Source organism: Ictalurus furcatus, chromosome 18, assembly GCF_023375685.1.
Source record: "Ictalurus furcatus strain D&B chromosome 18, Billie_1.0, whole genome shotgun sequence".
NCBI lineage: Eukaryota > Metazoa > Chordata > Actinopteri > Siluriformes > Ictaluridae > Ictalurus > Ictalurus furcatus.
Genome location: NC_071272.1, coordinates 8,696,556 through 8,722,500, shown reverse-complemented (window position 1 = coordinate 8,722,500; position 25,945 = coordinate 8,696,556). Strand labels below are relative to the sequence as shown.

The 25,945-nt window shown below is 39.6% G+C and overlaps 1 protein-coding gene across 1 annotated transcript in view; it reads right to left on the bottom strand.

Moving 5' to 3' along the window:
* stk10 (serine/threonine kinase 10) overlaps window positions 1-25,945 on the bottom strand; it is a 50,397-nt gene extending 24,452 nt beyond the window's left edge. The window contains exons 1-4 of the mRNA XM_053649603.1: window positions 25,413-25,945; window positions 11,949-12,113; window positions 3,555-3,603; window positions 882-1,031 (exon numbers count right to left, since the gene is read on the bottom strand). Coding sequence (XP_053505578.1) covers window positions 882-1,031; window positions 3,555-3,603; window positions 11,949-12,113; window positions 25,413-25,559 — 511 coding nt within the window. The 5' untranslated portion in view covers window positions 25,560-25,945. The remainder of the gene's footprint in view (window positions 1-881; window positions 1,032-3,554; window positions 3,604-11,948; window positions 12,114-25,412) is intronic.

Here is a 25,945-nt window from a genome sequence, read left to right as displayed (position 1 = left end):
ACTGAAGCAGAGACTAGGCCGCAGTGCATGATAACGACCCCAAACACATCTACAAGACGGCCACTGCCTTGCTAAAGAAGCTGAGGGTGAAGGTGATGGACTAAACCCTATTGAGCATCTGTGGGGCATCCTCAAACGGAAGGTGGAGGAGCACAAGGTCTCTAACATCCACTAGCTCCGTGATGTCATCATGGAGGAGTGGAAGAGGACTCCAGTGGCAACCTGTGAAGCTCTGGTGAACTCCATGCCCAAGAGGGTTAAGGCAGTGCTGGAAAATAATGGTGGCCACACAAAATATTGACACTTTGGGCACAATTTGGACATTTTCACTTAGGGGTGTACTCACTTTTGTTGCCAGTGGTTTAGACATTAATGGCTGTGTGTTGAGTTATTTTGAGGCGACAGCAGATTTACACTGTTATACTCACTACTTTACATTGTAGCAAAGTGTCATTTCTTCAGTGTTGTCACATGAAAAGATATAATCAAATATTTACAAAAATATGAGGAGTGTGCTCACTTTTGTGAGCTACTGTATATACACACATACACATTTTATATATACATACACATTTTATATTTTTTATATATATATATATATATATATATATATATATATATATATATATATATATATATATATATATATATATATATATAAATAAAACACCTGCGATTTGCAGCTGCATTACTGTCAGAGCTGCCGTTATAGAGAGTTAATCAAAACTTTCTGACCAATCACAATCCAGAACTGAGCAGTGCTGTGGTGTGAGTGTAGTTAAAGTTAAGATGTTCATTGTTATTTTATTCAGCATCAAATACTCTATTTGCCTGTCCTTGTACATTATTGTTGTTGACGCTAACGGTAGTAATGTACAGACCGAGTTTGATGTCTCCGTCTAGCGTGAGCAGGATGTTTCCTGCCTTCAGGTCTCGGTGGATGATTTTCATACTGTGCAGGTAAACCAGAGCCTCCAGCATCTGCTTACAGATCACCTGAATCTGCTTCTCAGTCAAACCCCGGTCCAACTCTGAGAAAAAAATAAATAAAAAACCGACCTTAGCCAGTGTATAAACAGAAGAAATAATGTTCAAAGAAACAAGGAATCTGTTTAGAAAGAACTAAATCCTTTTTAAAAAATTACTGTAGTGTAGTAAAGTATTCAACTGTGTGGACTGACTGGAGACACTGAGCAGCAGAAGTGTTTTTGATCAAATATTGAAATAAATATATATGTATATAAAATCAAACACAGGAAATAAAAGCATGAACAACTTTCTCCAGAGGTCCTGAATGATGAAGAGTCACTACACCTACACACCATCATGAATGAATGCCTGTATGAGGAAAGTGAATATTCCTTTAAATGAGACTCGAGCCAGAAAAGTTCCTCAAAAGCTGCTATTCATGTTTCCAGGCGTGTCAGCATTTACAGGACGGAGTGAAGTAAAGCCTGTGTTCGTACAACTGGACTGTTCTGGCAGCCATTTTGCTTATTTAAAGGCTTGCCAAACAAAAAATAAATAAATAAATAAATAAATAAAAGGTGTTTAGTTCAGCACAGACACATATCCAAGTTAATAAACGCGCTCCATCTACAGGTGGATCTGCATCTCTATAGCTGTCTGTATAGACCTGTAGGCGACCTCTTAACTGTCCACGCACACAAACGTGACAAACATGCATCGATTTGTTTACCTGCTCATCATGGACACTTTCTTTACACACGTTTTAGCTCCTCATTTAAATAATGATCGTGTACAATATACAGTCCGCTTTTTGTATTTTGCAGTAAACACATTTTTTAAGCAAAAGCTTAATACAGAAACGTTTTAACCCTTTCATGCACAGTGTTTATAATCACATGTAGATCCTTTAGATTGCATGAGGTGTGAAGTTTTACTTTGTCTAAATATCACATATTAAAAAGTAAATGGATTGTCTATATGTAGAAAATAATAAATAAATAAACTTTCCAATGTCCAAAATTTGTCAACATTCAGTTGGAATACATTAAAATTATAGAAAATATAATATCTGAAAATACAAAATTTTTAAAAGAGTTCAGGTTCCATGATGCAAAAACAATTTGTTTTTAAAAATCTAAGGTGCTCAGTGGAGTCTGGCACAAACCTTTTTTTTTTTACCTTTTTTTTTTTTGTTGCTATTTTCTGTTTTATGTATAAATTTTATGTAAAGATAAACAACAGCAAATAGTCTGAAGCTCTACAGATGTTTATGATAAATTACAATAATGCTCTCAAGTGATCTGGACGTGATATACATCTTATAATTTCCTGAACTATATTTAAAAAGAACTTTAAATTATCATGGTGTGGACACCATGTATGATAGATAGAGAGATAGGTAGAGAGAGAGAGAAAGAGAGAGAGAGAGAGATCGATCAATAGATAGATAGATCTATAGATAGTAGGGATGTCACGAGAAACGATACTTCGGTACCAACATTCTTAAAACATGACGGTACTTGTTTTTCTGGAGTATCGTTGGAACCGATTTTAATGGCGGTACCGTGGTTGCAATTCTTCCGGACCTGATGGGGGCAGCAAATACGTGCAAGTGTTTTAGTCGGTCCACAAGTGGTGAAGAAGAACAACAACAACTACAAGCACACGGGAAAAACTACAGTTTAGCTCCACTGCGACTCGTTGAGAGGAAAGGTGGTGTGGAATATGGAAATACTTTGCATTCGAGGCGGATGACAATGAACATATAATTGATGCTGTGAAGCCGGTGTGCAACCGATGCTATCGTTCATTTCAAACAATGCGAGGAAGCACCTGAAAGACGGCTATATTATATTTGTTTGAGGCAGCTGGCATCGTTGCCGTGAAACCAGCTAACGTTATGCTCCATGTAATGTTAGCGATAGCCAGTTATTTGTTAACGACGCTAACGCATTGCAGTGTTATAAACTACCTACTAATGGGCCACCATGCATCGCCATTCAGCCCGTGTCCTGTCAGCTAAATGTAGAATAATGTCACTAATAATTATTCACATGTTCATGCTTTTAATAAATCGTTTTGGCCTGCCACCATATCAGTGAATTTAAACTAATGCTTGCATTCAGAGTATAAGAGGTGGGTGTGGGGGGTGTGTGTGTGTGTGTGTGCGTACGCGTTTAGGAGTGCTGCACCTCCACTGTAGCCTCCACTCATTGTCAGACAGTGTTTGATAACTAAAATCTCTCTCTCTTTTTGTCAGTATCAGCCAGAGGAGGATGTCCTCCAGGAGTTTTATTTATTTATTTATTTTTTTAAAACCACACCGGTATCGAGTATCGTGTACTTTTGGTGGTATCGGTACCAACTACTAGATTTTTGGTATCGTAACATCCCTAATAGATAGAGATAGATAGAGATTGATAGATAGATAGATATAAAAAGAGAGAGAGTGAGAGAGAGAGAGAGAGAGAGAGAGAGAGAGATAGAGATAGACGGAGATAGATAGAGACAGAGATAGATAGATAGAAAGAGAGATAGAGAGAGAGAGAGATAGCTAGATAGGCAGACAGACAGGGAATTCTTACCCAACATGGTGGCATCTACTGCTCCTCCAGGACAAAACTCGATCATGATCTGTATATGAGAGAGAGATCAGGAATACAACACTTCAGACAAAGTGGGACTGATTGTGTTTTATTCCTCCTATACCACAGCGATTTGCTAACAATCGTCATGCTTTTTATACGTTTATAGTTACATTCAATGTTATATGCAATGTTATAGCAGCTATAAACCGTTGTTCTCTCACCAGCCCTCTCTTTTTTCCTATCTTAAATAAACGTCTCCTTACAAAAAAACTCAACGATTACACATTTTTAAAATCCGCCGTACATGTCCCCGTGAACGGGTCATGACTCAGCTTCCGTCAGCATTGCTGACACAAATGAGTCTCACATACTCTCTCTCACACACACAGACACACACACACACATCCTTAAGACAATAGACTACCACAGAAAGATTTCCAGCATGATACAAAGAGCCAAAAATCAGCAGTTTTAGTTTCCAATACATCTCACAGATGTGTGTGTTGTTTCCAAGGTAACCATTAGATAGCTAACATAACCAACGAACAGTGCACGGAACATGCGATCTAGCGCCCAGGTAACCATGTGGCACATTTATTAAATTAATAAAATGATGAAGTGCTAAAGCTTCAGAGTTTATCGGACTCTGAGAACTCTGAAGTGAATATTTTAAATCGTTCGGAGCGGAGGTGGAATTTTTAACATCAGTATGAATAAGGCCATTTAGCTTCCCGACGACTCTGAGGGAGAGAACAAACTCTCATTCTTCTCCTCCTCCATCACTGCATTCAGATAAAGGCCACTGACGCGCTGCAGGGTGACGTCTTAAAATCCTTTTACACCAAACTCACTGGAGAAAAATTCACTTTTCTATCAGATGTGTTTCTGTACGTTGTAATGTCTGTACAACACGTTTCTACAGAGTAACAAACAGGTCAGGTGACACTTCCCTTCAGCGTAACAACTACTTCGAATTTCTCATGTAGTATATTCCATTTAAAGCAGTTTTAGTGTATGAAATGGAGAAAAACTATTGTCTCAAGGATGAAAAAAGCAGTCAGGTTGTATATTTATTTATTTATTTAAAATAATTTTACAGTTGAAATAGTTCGATACAACAAATGTTTCAAGTGGTTTCCCCAAATGCAACTTAATGACTTCTGCAGTCTCAAAATAATTCAATCCCTTCATGGTGAACATCTTCAGTACTTAGTAGAGCACCATTTTGCTCTTGTGATCCGCTGCAAACGAGATGCATATCTTCTGACAGCGTTCCTGAGGAATCTTACCCCATTCCTCATGAGCAATGGCCTCCAGTTCAGTAATATCCTTGGGTTTGCGTGCTGCAACCGCCTTCTTCAAATCCCACCAGAGATTTTCGATGGGGTTCAAGTCAGGTGACTGAGATGGTCCTGTAGAATCTACCAGGACTACTTCTGCAACCAAGCTTTGGTGGAATTTGAGGTATGTTTGGGATCATTGTCCTGTTGGAAGGTCCAATGATGCCCAAGCTTCAGCTTCCTCACAGACGGCATGAGGTTTTCTCCTAGGAGTTTCTGATACTTCAATGAATCCATCTTGCCTTCCACACGCTGCAGGTTTCCAGTGCCAGAGGATGCAAAGCAGCCCCAGAGCATCACTGAGCCACCACCATGCTCGACTGTGGACAGAGAGTTCTTTCTTCATTATTCTTCCTCCAGACATACCGCTGTTCCATTGTGCCAAAAAGTTCCAGTTTTGTTTCATCGCTCCACAGAACAGAATCCCAAAACTTTTGTGGATTATTTATATGATTTTGAGTCGACTTTTCTTGTGCTTTTGGGTCAGTAGTAATGTACGTCTTTGAGTTCTGGCATGGAAACCTTCTGAGTTTGGTACACGCCTTACTGTGCTCAGTGAAACCTCCGTGCCTGTTGCACCAAGTCCTGCTGCAGGTCTTTTGCAGTCACTAGAGTTTTTCCACAACCTGCCTTCTCAGAAATCTGGTTGCAGCCATTGTCAGCTTCCTTTTTCGGCCTCATCCAGGTATTTCATGCATTTCCTACCCCTAGCCATTTCAGGTATTTCATAAATTATCTGCCCCTAGCCAGTTCAGGTATTTCATGTGTTCCAGCTCAAGCACAATTCATGCAACTAATGAAGCCCTTGATTAGTTTAGCATCAGGTGTGCTTGAGACAACACCTGTTCTGCATATTTGTGCTTTTGAGGGATTCTCTTCAGGGGGTTGAATAATTTTGAGATGGGAGAAATCATTATAAGTTGCATTTTCAATTGAATTTGGAGAAACTACGTGCAGCATTCATTGTGTTGAACTGTTTCAATTGCTTTTGTTTGATGTGTTCATCGCAAACAGCTGAAAGTCTGTAAATGTTCACAATAAACCTGATTTGCAATGGGGGTTGAATAATTCTGACTGCAACTGTATAAACTTTTCTTATACGTTTGTACTTCATAATAACATCCATAAACTCTTACTTACTTAATTTTATTCTCTTTCATTTTCCTGTTTATCTTCTTTAAAAATTTGTCACACATGTAGCAAAGGAGCTACTTTATGACTATTATTTTATTTATTTTTCCCCTCCCCCACAGCAGCTGATTCGATCACTTCACTTTTTCCCTCCTGCTCAGATTCGTGTAATATTCTGGATGACATGAATGCCACCACGCTGAGGTCATGCCGTTGAAGGCGGCATGACCGGTTAGATCACACACACACACACACACACACACACACACACACACACACACACACACACAGAGATGTTTCTTCAAGCAAAACAAAAACTGGTTGAACAGGAAGCAAGAGACAAGATAATTTGGTGAGATAGTTTCTCTCCCATCCGAGAGAGAGAGAGAGAGAGAGAGAGAGAGAGAGAGAGAGACAGACTTACTGAGTACCTGAGTACTGAATTCAACACACAAACTACTGAGATGAGAAACTAATAATTAGGGCTGTCAACAGAACGAAGAACAAACACAGAGCTCAGGTTCTCTACAGAACAAAAAACAAAGTCAAAGCTAGGTTCTCAACAGTAAGAAGAACGAACACAGCTCAGGTTCTCAACAGAACGAAGTAGGGCTGCACTAACGATTATTTTGATAATTGATAAATCTGTCGATTATTTCTTCAATTAAATGAATAGTTGGATTAAAAGGCCAATTTTTTTTCTGGGGTTTTTGTAAATAGAAGGCTATGATAAAGGTATTAAATGTATGTGTGTCCATGCTATACATCGTGCAAAGGATTTTTAAAAATATTAACATTATATTTTGAAAATAAAAACAGCTGATTGTCCACAAGCTTTAAAGCAGAAGTTAAAATCACTATATTAAAAACGCTAAAGAATAAAAATAAAAGCAGAGACTAAGTGTTAAGAGGTTGTATTTTCTGCAGTAACACACATTCACTCGTCTGAACACACTAACATGTTCCTTTATTCTGAAAATGCACCGCACTTCTCACATTTATATACAATTACATGTTCTAACCCCATTACAATTGCTCTCTCAAACATACACTTACTTTAGTTTATAAATATCAATATATATAGCATCAAACTACATATTTGATCATAATGAATATTTTAGTCAGAGTTATTGTGCTTCCTTTCTATTGTGCGCTGTGTGATTGCGGCGCACAGGCGTGGACTCGCGCTCGTTCAGTGAAGTTTAACGGAGACTCACTCGCTGTCAGGACAAGACTATGTAAAATGGAAATATCGGTGTGAATTTCTAACATTTACAGATAAGGATATCTGTCTGTCGCAGCGTCTGACATGACGAGTCATGTTAATACACTTACCAGTTTGTTTGAAGCGTTTAATATAAAAACTCTCATTTTGGACAAGCTGGATAATGCACCCCCACAGAGACCACAGCCCTGCCCACATGACTTCTACTGTCTCACAAGATAGAGGTTTGTGAATTCACAGGTCAAAGGTCACATAGATAAAGCAATCGCGTGTTGCTCGTAACAAATATTGCCACCCCTGAGGACGTACCCAGGATTCTCATTCCAGTTCATTCTACACAACGAGGAGATGAAGTTCTGTCTGTAATGTTCCTCTTTAACAGGTTTTACAATAATTTACAATTACAATAATCTCTTTACAATAATCTCTAAAATAATAATTTTTTATATTTGTAGTAGCTCAATATTTTCCAGAAAAGATGCAGGAGGGACACAGAAGAGCAGAAACTCAGCTGAGGCAGTCGTCTATACAAACAGAAATAAACATGGCCATTAAGGTTATCAAAAAAACATGTGAATTCTTATACAACCACTCAGCTGATTGTGTGTGTGTGTGTTCATTCTGATTTGGCAGAGTACCACATCCACACCCAAACACACATGCTTTTTATGTCCAGGCCAGGGGGTTGTTCCAGCAAACAAGTGTTTAAGGGTTTGGGGGGTGTGTGTGTGTGTGTGTGTGTGTGTGTGTGTGTGTGTGTGTGTCCTTTGCAATTTTGTCACAGCTGTGGAAGACTGAAAACAACACAATCAGAATTTTAACCTTGACAGAAAATAAAACTAAACCTAAAACTAAAGAAAATGTATTTTTATTGGCTAAAATTAAATCTAAAAAACTCATGATCAAATCCTTAATAAAATTAAACATAAAATAAAATATATTTATGAATAAAAGTAAGCTTCACGTTATTGTGAAGACACCATTACAAACTAAAAATGAAACATTTCTGCTGTAAATAGCACAAACAAAATAAAATAAAAATTTCTAATTAGCTCGCAGTTGAATCCACTGTGCGTGTGTGTGTGAGAGAGAGAGAGACACTTGCTTGTCCTGACTGTTGACTCAGAAACAGTGAAGACCGAGCGCTGAAGAACAGAAAATCCATGCAATAAAATTCCCTAAGCACTGGCTATGTACCTAAATCACTTAAATTAGCAGTTATTAAACCCTTGATTAAAAAACCTGATCTTGACCCGTCTCAACTGTCCAGCTATAGACCAATATCAAATCTCCCCTTCATCTCTAAGATTTTAGAAAAGGTTGTAGCAAAGCAGTTATGCTCGTACTTAGATAGGAATAACATTCATGAAATGTATCAGTCAGGGTTTAGACCTCATCATAGCACAGAGACAGCATTAGTTAAAGTAGTAAATGACCTTCTACTGACCTACGATCAGGGTTGTGTCTCTCTGCTTGTGTTACTCGACCTTAGTGCAGCTTTTGATACTATAGATCACACTATTCTCCTTGATAGATTAGAAAATGTTGTTGGTATTAAGGGAACAGTCCTCTCCTGGCTCAGGTCTTATCTGACCGATCGTTATCAGTTCGTAGATGTAAATGGTGAATTCTCCATGCGTACTGAGGTTACTTTTGGAGTTCCACAGGGTTCTGTTTTAGGCCCACTGCTCTTTACTTTATATATGCTACCCCTAGGTCAAATTATTCGTAAACATGGAATTAGCTTCCACTGTTATGCTGATGATACACAGTTGTATGTTGCAGCGAAGCCAGAGGACAGACAGAAGCTTAGTAAAGCTGAGGATTGTGTAAAGGACATTAGACATTGGATGTTAACTAACTTCCTTCTACTTAATTCTGATAAAACAGAAATACTTTTATTAGGCCCACGTGTAGCTAGAAGTAATCTTTCTGATCACATGGTTACTCTGGATGGTCTTTCTGTTTCATCATGTGCAGCAGTTAAAGACCTTGGAGTGATTATTGACTCCAGCCTATCATTTGATGCTCATGTAGATAATATTACTAGGATAGCCTTCTTTCATCTCAGAAATATTTCTAAAATTAGAAACATAGTCACTACATGATGCGGAAATACTAGTTCATGCATTCGTCACCTCTAGATTAGATTACTGTAATGCCTTACTGTCTGGATGTTCCAGTAGGAATATAAATAAGCTCCAGTTAGTCCAGAATGCAGCTGCTAGAGTCCTAACTAGAACTAGAAGGTACGACCATATCACACCGATATTATCAATACTGCATTGGCTCCCAGTAAAATCTCGCATTAACTATAAAATACTTTTATTAACCTATAAAGCACTAAATGGTCTCGCGCCACAATATCTAAGCGACCTTTTGGTTTTATATAATCCGCCACGCCTACTTAGATCAAAAGATGCAGGCTATTTGACGGTACCTCGAATAGTGAAGGCTACAGCAGGGGGAAGAGCTTTCTCTTATAGAGCCCCACAGTTATGGAACAGTCTTCCTATTAGTGTTCGGGACTCAGACACAGTCTCAGTGTTTAAGTCTAGGCTTAAAACGTATTTGTTTACTCAAGCCTACCCTGACTAGATTCTGTTCTACTACTTCGCAGTCATAATAATCTTTTTTCTCCCTCTCTCCTTTCGCCGAGCCCCACACGAATTTATGGAGATACTAGAGATCCAGATCCTTTCTGCCTCTGGATGGAGCTCAAATCTTCTTTAATTCCAGACTGCTGGGACTACGGCTGCTCCTAAGGCCATACAGACTTCATATAAATCCATAATGAACTTTTTCACACTATCTGTTGTTACCCAGATGAGGATGGGTTCCCTTCTGAGTCGGGTTCCTCTCAAGGTTTCTTCCTCTTAAAACATCTTAGGGAGTTTTTCCTTGCCACCGTCGCCACTCAGTGGCTTGCTCAGTTGGGATAAATTCGCACCTTTAATATCTGTATACCATGTTGATATTTCTGTAAAGCTGCTTTGAGACAATGTCTATTGTAAAAAGCGCTATACAAATAAAATTGAATTGAATTGAATTAAAATAAAAAAATAAATAAAATGTAAAAGTTTGTAAGACAAAATAAATGAAACAAAACAAGTGAGAAGGAAAAACTACTTTAAATAAAATATACAAGTTACACTTAAAAAGTTAAAAAAATATATATAAAAACCAAAATAAATAAGTTGAAATGAAATGTGACAAGAGAGAAAGACAGAGACAGAAAGAGAGAGCACGAGACAGAGACAGCGAGAGCGAGACAGAGAGCAAGAACGAGACAGAGAGCGAGAGCGAGACAGAGACAGCGACACAGAGAGCGAGAGAAATTTAGTTCTTTCATTTCTTCTGGAATTCCAGCAAGGCTTTATAACATGGTTCGCTCTTTAAACTCTGCGAGGAAAAGGACTGCGAGACGGCTGCCTCGCCTCGCCTCATTTACGACCGTTACAAATGTCAAGCACTAAAGAAGAGAGTAAAACCATGAGAGGTAATATTTTTGGAAATAAAATAAAAATATTTTCGCACTATATGAGAAATATTTAATTATGTACTATAACACTAGTATAATTTTCAATATATTACAACAGAAAAGCATTTATCATTTAAATAAATAAATAAACAAACAAAAACAAACTATAGTTTTAAGTAAAAGTAAACTTTAAATATTACAGTAGAACAACCCGTTTTAAGGCTGTAAGAACTAAAACCGGAAGAGAAGCTGAACTGTGTGGTGAAAGTGTTCATTAGTGGAGAGTTTGCTCTCAACACCGACTTCACACACTATAAGGAGAACCTTCAGAGATACTGCAGCTATAAAAACACACAGAGCTGTTTATATACGTGCCGTAAATCACAACACACACCAATGAAAACTCTCTGTAAAGTTATCTTTCAGTCTGAAATGTAACCTACATTTTTAAGTTCATTTCTTATTACAGATTTAATAATGAACATTCTGTATTTTTATTTAAGAAAAAAATATATATCGATATCAGCTGATACTCAAGGCTTGTGAAAAAAAAAAGTTAAGAACGTTTATCAGTAGCGTCCAAAGACAAAAATATTGATAAAACCCGATACACAAGGTTTTACTGGATATCTCATGATAACAGTAGCCACGTGAGCTAACGTTAATGCTAACAACAACAACCAGTGAGAGGTTCAGAAACGTGAGAGTCCTATAAGTGTTTCAGTTTGAAAATGAAATCATTTTTAAAGCTTAAAAGAAAAAAAATTATTAAATATCTCAGCTGATGCTCAAAGTTTCATACGATATCAGAGAAAAATTAATTTAAAGCTCATTAAGAAGAAACAGGTTTCTTCGATATCTGTATTTATCGAAATTAGAAAAGAATCCAAAATCTACTTCTTCACACATAATCGCACACCAAAACAATGAGAACGGCAATAATAATGTTAAAAATGCTTTAAATACACAAAAATGTGTGTTTCTATAGTAACTAGTAAGAGCTCAGCTGTAAGGAGATGTATATCTAACACTTATGGAAGGAGTCTCCAGTGTTTTTTTAACAATAAGAGATGGCGGGAAGGGGGCGGAGCTTCGAGGGGGTCTCGTTATTATCGAAGAGTTTAAAACACCTATGCAACTGGGGGGGGGGGGGGGGGGGGGCTAGGGGGGCGACCCATTAGCATATTTTTGACTTGTAGTCTGGCTAATCTCACCCATAGCTTTTGCTCATAGAAGAAGGCGTCAAGCAGCTTGACAATGTAGTGATGGTTGCACGTAGCCAAGATGTCGATCTCTACGATGTAATCCTCCAGCTCCTCTTCGCTCTTCGTCTCGATCACTTTGGCAGCAGCCAGGACGCCCGTGTCTTTGTTCCGGGCCTGAAAAGATTTTTAAAAAATCATCATCATCATCACATTTTATGTAATATCCGCGCACTTCATGGTGACAGTGACGGTTTGTCGACCCTGAAGTTAAAGAAGCGTATCTCAGCTCCTGTTTATATCACACCATGACACAAACCATCAGGATGAGTCAGGATGTGTTGGTGATGTCACTGCACACCGGTATCACAACGGCGAGGACATGGAAACAACACAGCCCTCATCAACTTCCTCTAATGACTCAGAAAGATCACCTGCACGACCAGGATGGAGTCTGGAACTAAAGGCTGAACGGTACTCTCAAAATAAATAATAATAATAATAATAATAATAATAATAATAATAAAAAGTAAATAAACATGCACTGTGTCCTAACACTTTTCCCTTTCTTCTCTACTGTCAAAACTTTTTCCAGTTAAAAACTATTCAGCTTTAAAATGTTTTCTTTTTAATAACTGAAGCAGGTTAAGTGATTTTTGTGTGAAAGAATTTAACTGTAAAGTGTAAATATAAAGTATAAAATACAAACACAATAAAAACAAACCTCACAAATTAAAAAACTGTTAAGTTTCTTAATAATATACAAACATTTCCAGTTCCAAAAATAGTTTTTTTCCAAAATCCAATTCCAATCTGTGACGTTTCTCACAAGATCAGATATCTGAAATTTTTTCTGATATCCAATCCACAATTTCGTTTGATTTTCTGATATCCATGATACCCGATACTGACACCGGGAATCGGATTTGTACCATTTCAACTTTAAAACTGGGTGTGTGTGATGTCAGACAACATGTTCAAGTCACATGACCACCAACGTTCAAGTCTAAAATGTGATATTAAGTTGTAGCTGCGATGGTGGGCGGAGCCTCGTTTTAAATCATTAACATGATTTTCAAAAAAAAAATTTTTTTTTTTAATTTCCACAAAGACCAATATCTTGTTTTGTTACAGGACCTGAAATGTCTCATCTCTGATATCTGACCCACCTTTTTCCTTTTTTGCTGGTATTGACCCGATACTGATACCAGGTGCCCTCTCTAAACATAACCCGTTATTATTATGATGATGATTATTATTAATATTAAAATATTCTCCATTACAATGAAAATTGTTGCGTTAACTTTTTTATTATTAACATTAGCTAATGCTACACGTTTTGCATGAGGTGCAATAACAGCGTGTTCTTGGCGCACTGCTCCAGCTCGATAGGTTTCTTCTGAGAGTGCTGGAATAAATCTGTCACACTGACACTTTTATTGTTCAGGCTCTTCAGGTCTGTTCCTCTTCTCAAATCTTAACCAGAACCATAGGACCTTCTGGACGAATTTCAGCATACAGAGAGAAATCTAAACGCACTTAAACGGGAAAACATAATCCTAATCCCAACGTCGTGAGCATTGTCAGGCGTCAGTTTTTTCTGGTTCACTGTAACTAGTAACGAATTTACACCATGACACGATGTACTTTTTATACGTGTCAATAAAGAGATTGTGTCTTTTGCTGAAGCAACAAACGGTAAAGAGGATCTCCAAGACACGCCTACTCTGTTTCACACCACGCCTGTCGAGTTCAGCACACACAAAAAAAAAGTAAAAAGAAAAACAGATGTATGAGGAAGAGGGCTGATAGCGCTCCTCCAGAGTATGTTACTCCACCATGTGACGCTGCACGAGCAGCAGTTCGAGAAGATATGAAGGATGCAGGTTATCGTCAATGACTTGGCCGAATTTCAACCGGTCCATCGCTGCTTTATGGAAAAACCCGTATCGCCGTAGAGACGGAACAAAAAGTGTCAACGCTACAACAGCTCTGTATTTATACAAAATACAACCGCACTATCGCAAAATGTTTCTATGAAGGATGAGGGACGCTATTGTGACAACAACCAAGAGGACAGTGTCACGCTCTGGACATTAAAGAAGGCCGATTTGGAAGAAGTGATCGTCTGCATTAAAATGAAAACACTTAGCGTCTCCTTTAAATTCTCGACTTTAATACACAAGTTTAAACGGATTCTGAGAGACTTGAGATTTTCTCGCTGTGCTCCAGATGACAATGACGACAGTCAAGACATCGGTCACGACCTCTCCTCTCATCAGTCCTGAGTTTAATCTCGTTCACGGTAGCTTATTTTTGCAAACAAACTTGTCATCCTTTCTCGTATCTCATCTTTGAATCTCTTCCTTATGCTCCGAGACACGAGGGAGAAGTCCAAGAACAGGAAATAAGCTTTTTTTTAAAAAAGGGATAAGAAGCAGATGTTTGTGTCTGACTAAAAGTCTGCTCACTTGCAGGTGTATGAAACAGAAGGTGGCGTACTTCACCTCATCGCCAGGGTACGGACAATAATGCTTAAAGTTCACTTGGTGTGATAGATGTAGGACTAAATCTTTTTTTTATTTTAAATAATTACTATTTAATAATTAGAGAAACCCTAAATGGATGCAGGTGATTTGATGAAATTTAATTGGGAATAATTTTTTATTTAATATATAGAATTATTATATACAGTTATCAGGATTGGGGATTTTAATTTTTTTTTCCTTTTTCAGTTTTAAATAAACTGAACCTGAATATCGTTTATCGTAGAAACATCTTTGAGGAAGCAGATTTTTTTTTTTTTGCTAGAAATAAAATCTTGAGAATCAGGAACTCACGTCCTGAAAGTCTCAGTGATCGCTCCTCTGTTTCTGAAGAAACACACGGGATGTGTAAACTTTCTGGAGGACAGAAACCCATCATTTGCACCCGAGTCCATGTGAAAATCATAAAGCCGTGTGTGAACGTTACACCCTCCGGTTACTCACTGACGCTGAAGAAAGTGGGAGGAAGTGAAGGTTGTGAAATTCGCCCCCTTGTGAAGCTCGTTTCCGTTCGCACTGAGCTGGGAGAGGTCCTTTTACTTTCTCGCACAGCTTGTTTGAGCAATTTTAAAGTTTCAATATTACAGAGAAAAATAGCTTAACCCGTGTTTAACAGGAAGAGAAACTATACACCCTGTGAAGCTCTGTGTGTTAAAGAGCAAAAAAAAAGCTCAATTGCACTTAAAAGGTGAGAGAAATAAATGTTCAAAACATATAAATAAAAACAAAACACGAAGATAAAAGTAAATTCGTCTCCTTATGAAGTTATAAAAGTGCTTTTTTCAGACACATCACATACGGCATATTACACTTATTGATGATGTGCGCTATTAAATAGCTCAAATATTTTTTCTAGTATAATATTAATTTTTTATTTATTATTATTCAACCAAAAACAATATTAATTTTGATTTTAAAAAATTATTGTTATCCCAATATTTTGTAATAATTATGAATTATTGAGTTAAAACCAAACAATACTTATTAACGTGCAACCCCAATGAGTACGGAATAATATATTATTTAAAAACTGAACGTTTCAGCAGGTTCTTTTTTCTTTTTAATCGGCGTGGCTCGAAGTCGCAGACGAGCGTCAGACTAAACAGCGGATCCGAAGGGAAAACATCTGCGCAAAAACACAGAAGCCTCTCCCTGTGTTAAATAAGGAAAAAGGAAAGAAAAAGAAAACAGGAAGTACTCCTAGATCAAACCTGAGACACAGATAACACACTGCTGAGGAACAAGGTCAAGTCTGCGTTTAATACAGCAGAGTAAATTAATAATAAAAGTTATTTCACTCACACACCCACCATAGTGACCTTGTTTCCCAGAAGAAGAAAAAAAGAATAAGAAAAAGAAGAGAAAAATGTGTCTCCTGAAATTTTTCTGGGCTTTTTTCAGGTCCTTTGTGTAGTTGCGGTGTAAATTTAGGTGAAACCTGGCAACCCTGGTTCATGAAATCATGTTTTGGTGTTTTAGTGTTACTGTCAGTTTATAATTTTGTATTTCTTTTCTGTCTGGTTAATATTATAATACAAGTCATAAATCTGGACAACGAACTTTAGTCACAATGAACAAACGTGCCACGGTTTCTTAATTCTCGGCTATAACTACTGTAGCAGGGTTTATCTGCTTCCCCTGAGAGCTGACAAACTTCCTGTATGGTAGACAATCAACAACCACAACACACTAACGTCATTACGCTGACTACACACTGATCAACACCACAGATAACACACCACGTTGTGGACTCTGCTCCTTCACTGAAGAGCAAAAAGAATACATCGTGTGAAGAGCTAGCAATAAAAACAATAGCTAGTTATCAAGCCGATTTAACTGAACGTCTGAGAGTGTATGTGAACTTAAATGACACGTTTAAGTCATGAAGTGAAGCTGAAAACACAGCAGAGTAGTCCTGTAAGACATTTAAACATGATTTTTTTTTTGTATTTTAAATTAAATGGTGTTTCTAAGGGCAATGTGTAATTTTGTAAATTTGATCAATTTGCGTACGAGACTCGATTCTGAAGAACAATCCTTAAACGTGATGGAGTTTTGTGACGATATGACTAAAGATATAACTTTATAGAACCATTTCCCGGAATGCATTGTTGAAAAATATTAAATATTACCCATGATTCAACAGGAGACACATGGATTTTTTAATACCGTACAGTTCCGGGACCATAAATTACACACCAACACCAGTGGCTGTTTCTGATTGGCTCCACACACAACATTTTTAATTGCCCCCTCAGTCTCTGTGACCAATGAGCACAGAAACACTGTACCACATGACCTCATGAAGCGAGTCAACAAAAGAAGACGACGAAGAAGAAGAAAGTAAAGTTTAAAAAAAAAAAAAAAAAAAAAAAAAAAAAAACCCCCACACACACATGGAAGAAACAACGTATGGAAAGTGAATGTGAGTAAATTTTAAAGCGAGACAAATGCTTGTAGCGAGAAGGAACAAGCAAAAACTAACCAGTAATCTGAATAATTTTTTTAAAATCTGATAATCTCAAGAAGGAGTGAACTGTAATCCCAGCAAAGGATTCATAAAACAACCATATGCTTCCGAATTACATTTAGAGCATGGATGAAGTGCTTTTTGCAAAAAAAAACAAACCAAAAACAAACAGCATCACACTGTGCAGAATTTGGATATACCTTTGTAAAAATGACTTTTTACAGCAGGGAAAGGTTACAGCTGCGGCTTCTGCTGAGGTGAGTGAGTTTTAACAAAGCCCCGCCTACTTCCTGCATGAACCATGCCCAATTGGGGAGGCTCCACATATCTGCGATTATACTTTTGGTCGGAATAAAATCAGCTTAGTTAATTAGTTAAAACACTAAAGAGAAATGAACGTAAAAAAAAAGAGAAGATGACGTAAACAGCGTTAGCTTCGTCATACCTTAAATATTTAATCATTTTAGGTGTTTTAACTCTCGTATTCACCAGCAAAAATGTAAACATACTGTTAGATTTTAATTAGTTTTTTTAGTAGTAGAAGTTGTAATTTCGTGTTACGCAAAAGACTACAGTAATGTTTTTATACTTTATAGAAAAATGTGAAATGATGAAAATTGCTGACGTTAAACACAAGAATTCCTTTTGTACATTTGAGGAAAGTTTGCTGTTTTTAAAGAAGGAGATGGATGCGGTTGAGCGCCGCAGTTCAGCTCTTCAGCTCTCACACCCGCAGCGTCAATTCCTTATCAACCTCAACCAACACGGCTGAGGAGCAGCGATTAATCCTGCGCTTCTGTCATCAACATGGGATTTCACCCACTAAAGCCAACTGTACTGTCCTTTTAACAGTTTACTCACACGCGTGCGCGCGCGAACACACACACAATACAGCTGAAACAATAATCAATTATGAAAATCGTTGTCAGCAAATCTCATTATAGATTAGTTGGTCGGCACGGGGCACATTTACTCCCTGCGTTACTTCTGTTCCAAAAACACACTTCAGAGAGTAAATACTAAAGTTGTGACCCAAATGACGTACTATACACTTACATTATGCACTGTGTACTCTATTGTCTAGTGTGTGAATTTTATAAAAGGTAATGTCTTCTCGAATGGAACACTAGCGTTTTTTCACTAACCGGAAGTATCAGCCGCTCGCTAGTGAACGGCACCTGATGTCATACGCACGTAATGCGTATGAGCCTAGCTTTAGCCTAATACCCAGAGTCACTAATGACTACGTTTACATGGACAGCAGTAATCTAATTATTGACCTTACTATGAGTAAGATAATATTGTGATTAAGGTGTTTACATGAGTCACTTTTAGAATATTGCTTTCATGTTCCCGTTTTACATGTTATAGAACATAGATCGATTAACAGCACGTCATTACGTCCCCATGCCACGCCGTCCAACGTTCCCTCCAAAATTTCACGTATCAACACACAGTTCATCTTCGTTATGGTACCGTATACAGTTTTGGCTGTTTTTATTTAGAATTTTTACGAACGCTTCAAGTGCGGTTAATTATTTGTCATGCTATACATGCAAACAGACGACTGCTTGAAACTGTGGGCTGCGTCCCAAACTGTGTACTTACCTTCTATATAGTAGCTGAGATACATGTATTTCATCTGCTACAGGCCTATAGTAGGCAAGTATGCGGTATGGGACACAGCCGTGCTCTCTCTCTCAAAACGGTTGAGCACTGCTGTGTGTGATCATGTCCTCTCACAAAATGCGGTGAAAACTCTCACACAACGTTAATAATGTGATTAAGGTGTTTACATGTATGTAATACATGTCGATAATGCAACTAAAACAGGAATACTCCACATGTCTTAATTCGATTTGTGTTCACTTCAAGTGTGACCTTAATCAAATTAAGGTAATTAAAAATTGCTGTTTACATAGTAGTTTCTTAATCAGAGTATTGTCTCAATCGGGATAATACTGGATTATTGTTGTCCATTTAAACGTACTGACTGACTTTCTTCAGTTTACTGTTTATGTCAGCGTTACCTTTTATTCCCAACATGACCTCAGTCACCATCAGACGGAGATGAAATCATCACGTGACTGAGGAAGAAAGTCCTCTAAGGCAGTGGGGCATTTTAAACCACATGGAAATCAAACAGTGATGCACGAGGACAAATGTTTGTATCCCAAATGCTCCACTGTGTATAAGGGGCAAAATTTACATATAAATTTTATATTATATTTTGTATTATTTTTATGGATGCACAAAAAGCACCGAATTAAACTACAGTCCTAAATTAATAATATATATTCTGGTGTGTGTGTATTGGGTGCTTTTCTGTTTTGGACAAACAGTTGTGTAAAGTTTTAATATGAAGTTTACATTTGTAAAACTCAGTTTGTGGATTTTATTTTAAATAAACAACAACAAAAAAAGGGTACTGTAAGTTTGCCCCGCCCCATCCGATTAATCAAAAAATAATCTGCCAACTAATCGATTGTGAAAATAATCATTAGCTACAGCCCTAATCACCAGTAAAGCTGTAATACTGGTATCACCAGGGGGCGGGGCCAGGAAGGTGCTTGCTTATGAGTGCCTGTTCAGACGCGTGCATTTCACTTTTGAATTAGCGGCAGTTCTGGGCAACAACTACTTTAATATTGGGGTCATTACTATTCTTAACGAAAAACAACTACAAAACATTAAAATCACAAACTCGCTTATATTAAACAGTTCAAAAACTTCCGAAACCAAATCTTCCACCATCATCTGGTCAGTCAGCGCCCCTCGCTCTCGCCACGTGATGAATGAAACCTGACTCCTGCTGATCTGTGACTCAGACTCATACGCCTTGGGCTGAATTGAGAAGACGCGTTCGTTCAGTTTTTAATTGTAGCGTCCGTTCTCTAACTGAACTAAATGATCTTTATTACTATAAAAAGGCAAAACGACGGTTTGGGCGGAGCCACGGTGGGTGAGTGATGTAATCGGTGTGCGGCCCGAACACCATTCTACGCAGGCTAGCCTACCTCCTATATAAAAATAAATAAACCCATCTGTTTGTTTAAAATGATTAAAAAATAGACCCGAGCGAGACACGTGACTGGCACATGACCAGCACGTGACTCTGATGTCAGCCGCACCCTCCGGGTTGCACAAACGTAGCGGGAGTCTGTACTGATTTTTAATGCAAAGCCAGGATTTGTTTTCTGAAGTGCTGCTGGGAGTCAAAATCTTCAGAGTTCACGAACAGGTCCGTTTTTACTGCGCACTATCGAATCGGACCGCACACTATCGAATCGGGCCGCGTCGCGCATTATCAAATCGGACCACGTATTATCGAATCGGACCGCGCATTATCGAATAGGACCCGTTTCCAAGCCAAGAGAAGGCAGTTCTGTTTACTGTGAACTAACTAAAACTTCAACATGCCTAGCTAGTTAGCTAACACGTTTAATTTATACAAACCTGGGTAAAATCTACATCATGGAGCTAGCTAACTAACTAACGCTAGATATCTTTCTCAAGCTCTTACTGAGGAATTTCCTATAATATACACATTTAGCTAGCTAACTTTATTCTAAAAAAATAAAAATAAAAAAACGGTTGTGACACGTGATTATATTTGTCAATTATATTTGCGTTTTTAATAATGAAAACTATCTTTTAGGCTCAAAATAAAATGGTTGTATTGCTGTTATGAAATTAGTGCTACTGAACAGACTCCTCCATTATGTGTTTACTTGACTATACAGTTACTACTGTGTGCTGAAGTCTCATAACTGAACCCACACACATACGCACTGAACCCACATGCACACACACACACTCACTGAACCTACACGCACGTACACACCCCACACACACAGAACCCACACACACGCACGCACTGAACCCACATGCACTGAACCCACATGCACACACACGCACTGAACCCACACATGCGCGCGCATGTGTGGGTTCAGTGCGTCTGTGTGCATGTGGGTTCAGTGCGCGCGTCAGTGCACTGAACCCAAGCACGCGCGCGCACTGAACCCACACATACGCACTGAACCCACACGCACGCACTGAAGCCACACGCACGCGTACGCACTGAACCCACGCGCGCACTGAACCCACGTACGCACTGAACCCACCCGCACACGCACGCACTGAACCCACTCGCACACACTCACTGAACCTACACGCACGCACACACCCCACACACACGGAACCCACACACACGCACACACTGAACCCACATGCACTGAACCCACATGCACACACACGCACTGAACCCACACACACGCGCACGCACTGAACCCACACACGCGCGCGGGCGCACTGACCCCACACACGCGCGCACTGAACCCGCGCACGCACACTGAACCCACACGCACGCACTGAACTGACATGCACACGCACGCACTGAACCCACTCCCACACGCACGCACTGAACCCACACGCACGCACTGAACCCACACGCACGCACTGAACCCACACGCACGCACTGAACCCACACGCACACGTACGCACTGAACCCACCCGCACACGCTGAACCCACTCGCACACGCACGCACTGAACCCACTCGCACACGCACGCACTGAACCCACTCGCACACGCACGCACTGAACCTACACGCACGCACACACCCCACACACACGGAACCCACACACACGCACACACTGAACCCACATGCACACACGCGCACTGAACCCACACACACACGCACACTGAACCCACACACGCGCGCACTGACCCCACACACGCGCGCGCACTGACCCCACACACGCGCGCGCACTGACCCCACACACGCGCGCACTGACCCCACACGCGCGCACTGACCCCACACACGCACGCGCACTGAACCCGCGCACGCACTGAACCCACGCGCACGCACTGAACCCACACGCACACGTACGCACTGAACCGACACGCACACGCACGCACTGAACCCACTCCCACACGCACGCACTGAACCCACGCGCACACGTACGCACTGAACCCACGCGCACACGTACGCACTGAACCCACGCGCACACGTACGCACTGAACCCACGCGCACACGTACGCACTGAACCCACTCGCACACAACCCACATGCACGCACTCACTGAACCTACACGCACGCACACACCCCACACACACGGAACCCACACACACGCACACACCGAACCAACATGCACTGAACCCACGCGCACACGTACGCACTGAACCGACACGTACGCACTGAACCGACATGCACACGCACACACTGAACCGACATGCACACGCACGCACTGAACCCACTCCCACACGCACGCACTGAACCCACTCCCACACGCACTGAACCCACTCCCACACGCACGCACGGAACCCACACGCACGCACTGAACCCACACGCACGCACTGAACCCACACGCACAGAACCTACACGCGCACGCACTGAACCCACACGCGCACGCACTGAACCCACACGCGCACACAGTGTCACTGTGGGTTTAAGGGTTTTTAAAGGTAAGTTTAACGGTATTAAGTGAAGACTGTCACACTGAGCTGTGTGATTAGTACCCTGCTGAACCCACACGCTGAACGTCTTCCTCCTTAACGACGATTCAGGAATCCCGACACAGTACAGAGATTATCATCCCATTCATGAAAACTCACCCCAGGTTTTCAGGAATGTTTAGCTGTAATTACAGTCAGGTCCATACAGGTCTGAGAGCACCAGCAGGAAACGTTTTCTAAACATGTACGCAAAATCCGCACATCATCCCATTCCTGATACCGAGCCGAGCCCAGAGGCGGGAATAAACCCGAGTAACAGTACTTCCTTACCTTACTCAAGTACTCTTTAGTAAGACTTGTACTTTACTCAGATAAACCAAACCTCCACAAGACTTTTCTATTTTTTTTCCTGTGAGACTGGGTCAGACGAAAACCTTAAAAGCACGACATAATTTAGCATCCGGAATTTTTTTCTAGAGGAATCTGGAAATTTTTTTACTTTAGCGCTGGAATACTTGCGTTGAACAAAATAGAGGCTGTGTGTTGAAGTGAAAAAAAATTATAAATAAAAAATACATTTTAAAATATAAAGTTTTTATTTGACTCACCCTCATTTATTATCTTAGTAAGAAGTTGGGAAGTTGATGTTGGCGTTATTTATCGCACCATACAGCATGAGGCGTCTAATCTGCTACATGAAAATGAATCAGCAAATTCTGAATCAGTGCAACAGAAGTGTAACCTTTTATATTTTGTAATTTAATTAGTTAGATTTTAGCTAGTGATTAAGAAAGTAAATTAGCTAGATAGTTACATTTGGTAAGTTAGGGTTAGGCTAGTTAGGGTTTGTGATTTGCATAGTTAAATTAGCTAAGTAGTAAAAGTTGGTAAATTAGCTAGTTAAATTAAAGAGGTAGTTGAAAATTACCTTTGTAGTTAAATGTTAACGTCTCCTAGCATTCCGTCCCAAAGGTTAATTAAACATTAGTTAAGCAGAAAGACGAATTACTGGAATGTCTGTGTTAGCGGAACGTGTTCCTGATGACCAATTGCTTAGCGAACTAGCGCGTCATGCAGCTTTGGTGCAGGATAAACTCACGGTCGGTTAAAAATATTTAATTTTTACTCCAGAACACACGAGTAGGTTTAAATGTCCAGACTTTCAGACAAGCAGATTTTTTACTTCATATTTCTCCGACTCCCATTTTTAAAAATATGTATTTCCCTTAATAGCAGGTGGAGTTTTGCGATTCCGAATACCAGACTGATACTCCGGCCAAAAATACACACACCGCTCAAAAACGAGAAAACCAACAGGAAAGGCAAGAGGAAATGGAGTTTTCTGGTTGGTGGACGAGTGAAGCGAGCGTTACCTCCACAGTCATCACAACACTAACGTGTTAAATCTCCACAGCGTGGGTCTTATTTTAAGAACCTCGTTTTAAAACAGACCCTTTTCATTTGTTGTGCATTTCTAATTCTGTAATAATAATGTTTAGAAGAAAAAAAATGTTTTTTTGTTTCCACTAAATCATAGTAAACCGTTTTCTGATTTCACACCCTCTATGATGCGTAAGGATTTAAAGAAAATATAAAATAATCGTGTCACGTCACGCTTCACCTCTGCTCCTCCACCCGAGCAGAAAACGCCGAGTCAGCTCATGCTCCAGCCGAACTGTGATCCTGACTAGCGACCAGCTAGCATGACAACTAGCATTCTGTACTGTAGCATTACTCATTTCCAGATCTACATGTTCAGATGTCCCCTGAAATACGTCACACTGAAGGGAGGGAAACATGTCCCAAATACTGTATGTTATATTTAATGACCTGGTGTTGATTCGGTGTCCAAACTGCTCTCAGGTTTATCAGCTCCAACTACTGGTGATGGGCGAGTCACCTGCCACGCTCACCCCCACCCGTCTAACCAGATTTAAAAAAAATATATATATATTCTGACCCAAACCCCTTTTTTTCCATTCTGCTGCACTGATTACCTGGACACGCCCTTCCCTAACAGCAGAGTTCCTGTTACCATTATTATCCTATAACAGCAAGTCCCGAGTGTTTTATTCCTCTTACACTACAGCAATCTGCCAACCATTTCAACTTTCTTCAATTAACAGACATCATATTTTTTTATCCGTTTATAGTTACATTTATTGTAATCCATCTTTTTAGTTCCTGTTCTTACTCGTGTTATGGCAGCTATAAACAGTCGTTCCCTCACCTCGCTTTCACGTTCTCTTCTGAAGTTAATATGACAAAAACCAAAAAAAAAACAAAAACGCAGCTTGTCACGTTACCGAGAAACCACAAAGAAGCGTAAACTCCTCCGTCCTGAAGACGTCATTAAAACGTAAAAAAAAGTTACCGCTTTACCTCTGCCACGTCTTCTATAAGTGTTACATGAACATCCCCTTACCGCCGTACAAGTCCCTGTAAATGAGCTGTTGCCATAGAAACAATAACGTATTAATATAGAACAAACCTGTAATTTGTAGCTTCACTATCGTCAGAGCTGCTGTTATAGAAAACTAATCAACACCACCTCGCTATTCACGATCAGAAACAGGTGCCCAAGAATACAGGAGTGTCTAATAAAGTGTAAGGTTTAAAATCCCCAATAACACTTCAGCAGCTGGTCTATTATCTTATTTATTTTAGCAATAGTTTGACTTTCCTTGGTTATTAAAGTAAGCGTTAAATAACAAAAGTCTATTAAAGACAAAGCTTAATTGCCAGTTTTGAAGGTATGGTATGTTCGTATCGGAAATATCGCGAGATTTGTATCTAACGTATCGTGAAATGCAAATCTCGCGATATGATATTCCTGTCCAAACCGCACACGTTACTTAGATCACCACATTGCGATCATATTTTGTGTGACAGGCTTTATGACAACACTAATGTAGTTGGACTGGTTTGGACGGTGTGTGAGGAGGGGTAAAAACTCTCCTCATCTTTTAATACAAATAACTGAGCTTGATTTTAAACTAAACTTACCTTATAAACTTTCCCGAACGCTCCATCGCCCAGCTCTCCTACAATCTCCCACACCTCATTCGGGTTCACGTTCCGATGGACGTGTTCGTACTGCTTCACTTTCCTCTTGTCAGTCGGAAGACGAAAAATTTTGCCGAACAACGACATGTTGAATTTTGTTAGAGGGGAAAAAACCCCAACAATTTACGCGTTTAAAGACGAGAGCCAGCTATTTTTTTGCCAGCGCGTTTGTGTGCTCGCGCGTATATTGTGAGGAAAAAAAAATCCCCTCACAGAATTATTATTATTATTATTACTATTTTTACAAAATCACAAAACTCGCGTTATCCGATATTCCACTATGTGACAGCAAACCTCATCTTCGCCGATGAAGTTTAAAAAACAGTTTTAAAAACGTGGCGTCAGATAACGAAAAGTATTATAATTAAACACGGCGCAATTCGAGAGAAACGAGCTAAAATGCTAAAGAATTCATCCTGAGGCGCACGCGACCGTCCACTAACTTTTCGCGCCCACCTGTAAAAAGACTGAAG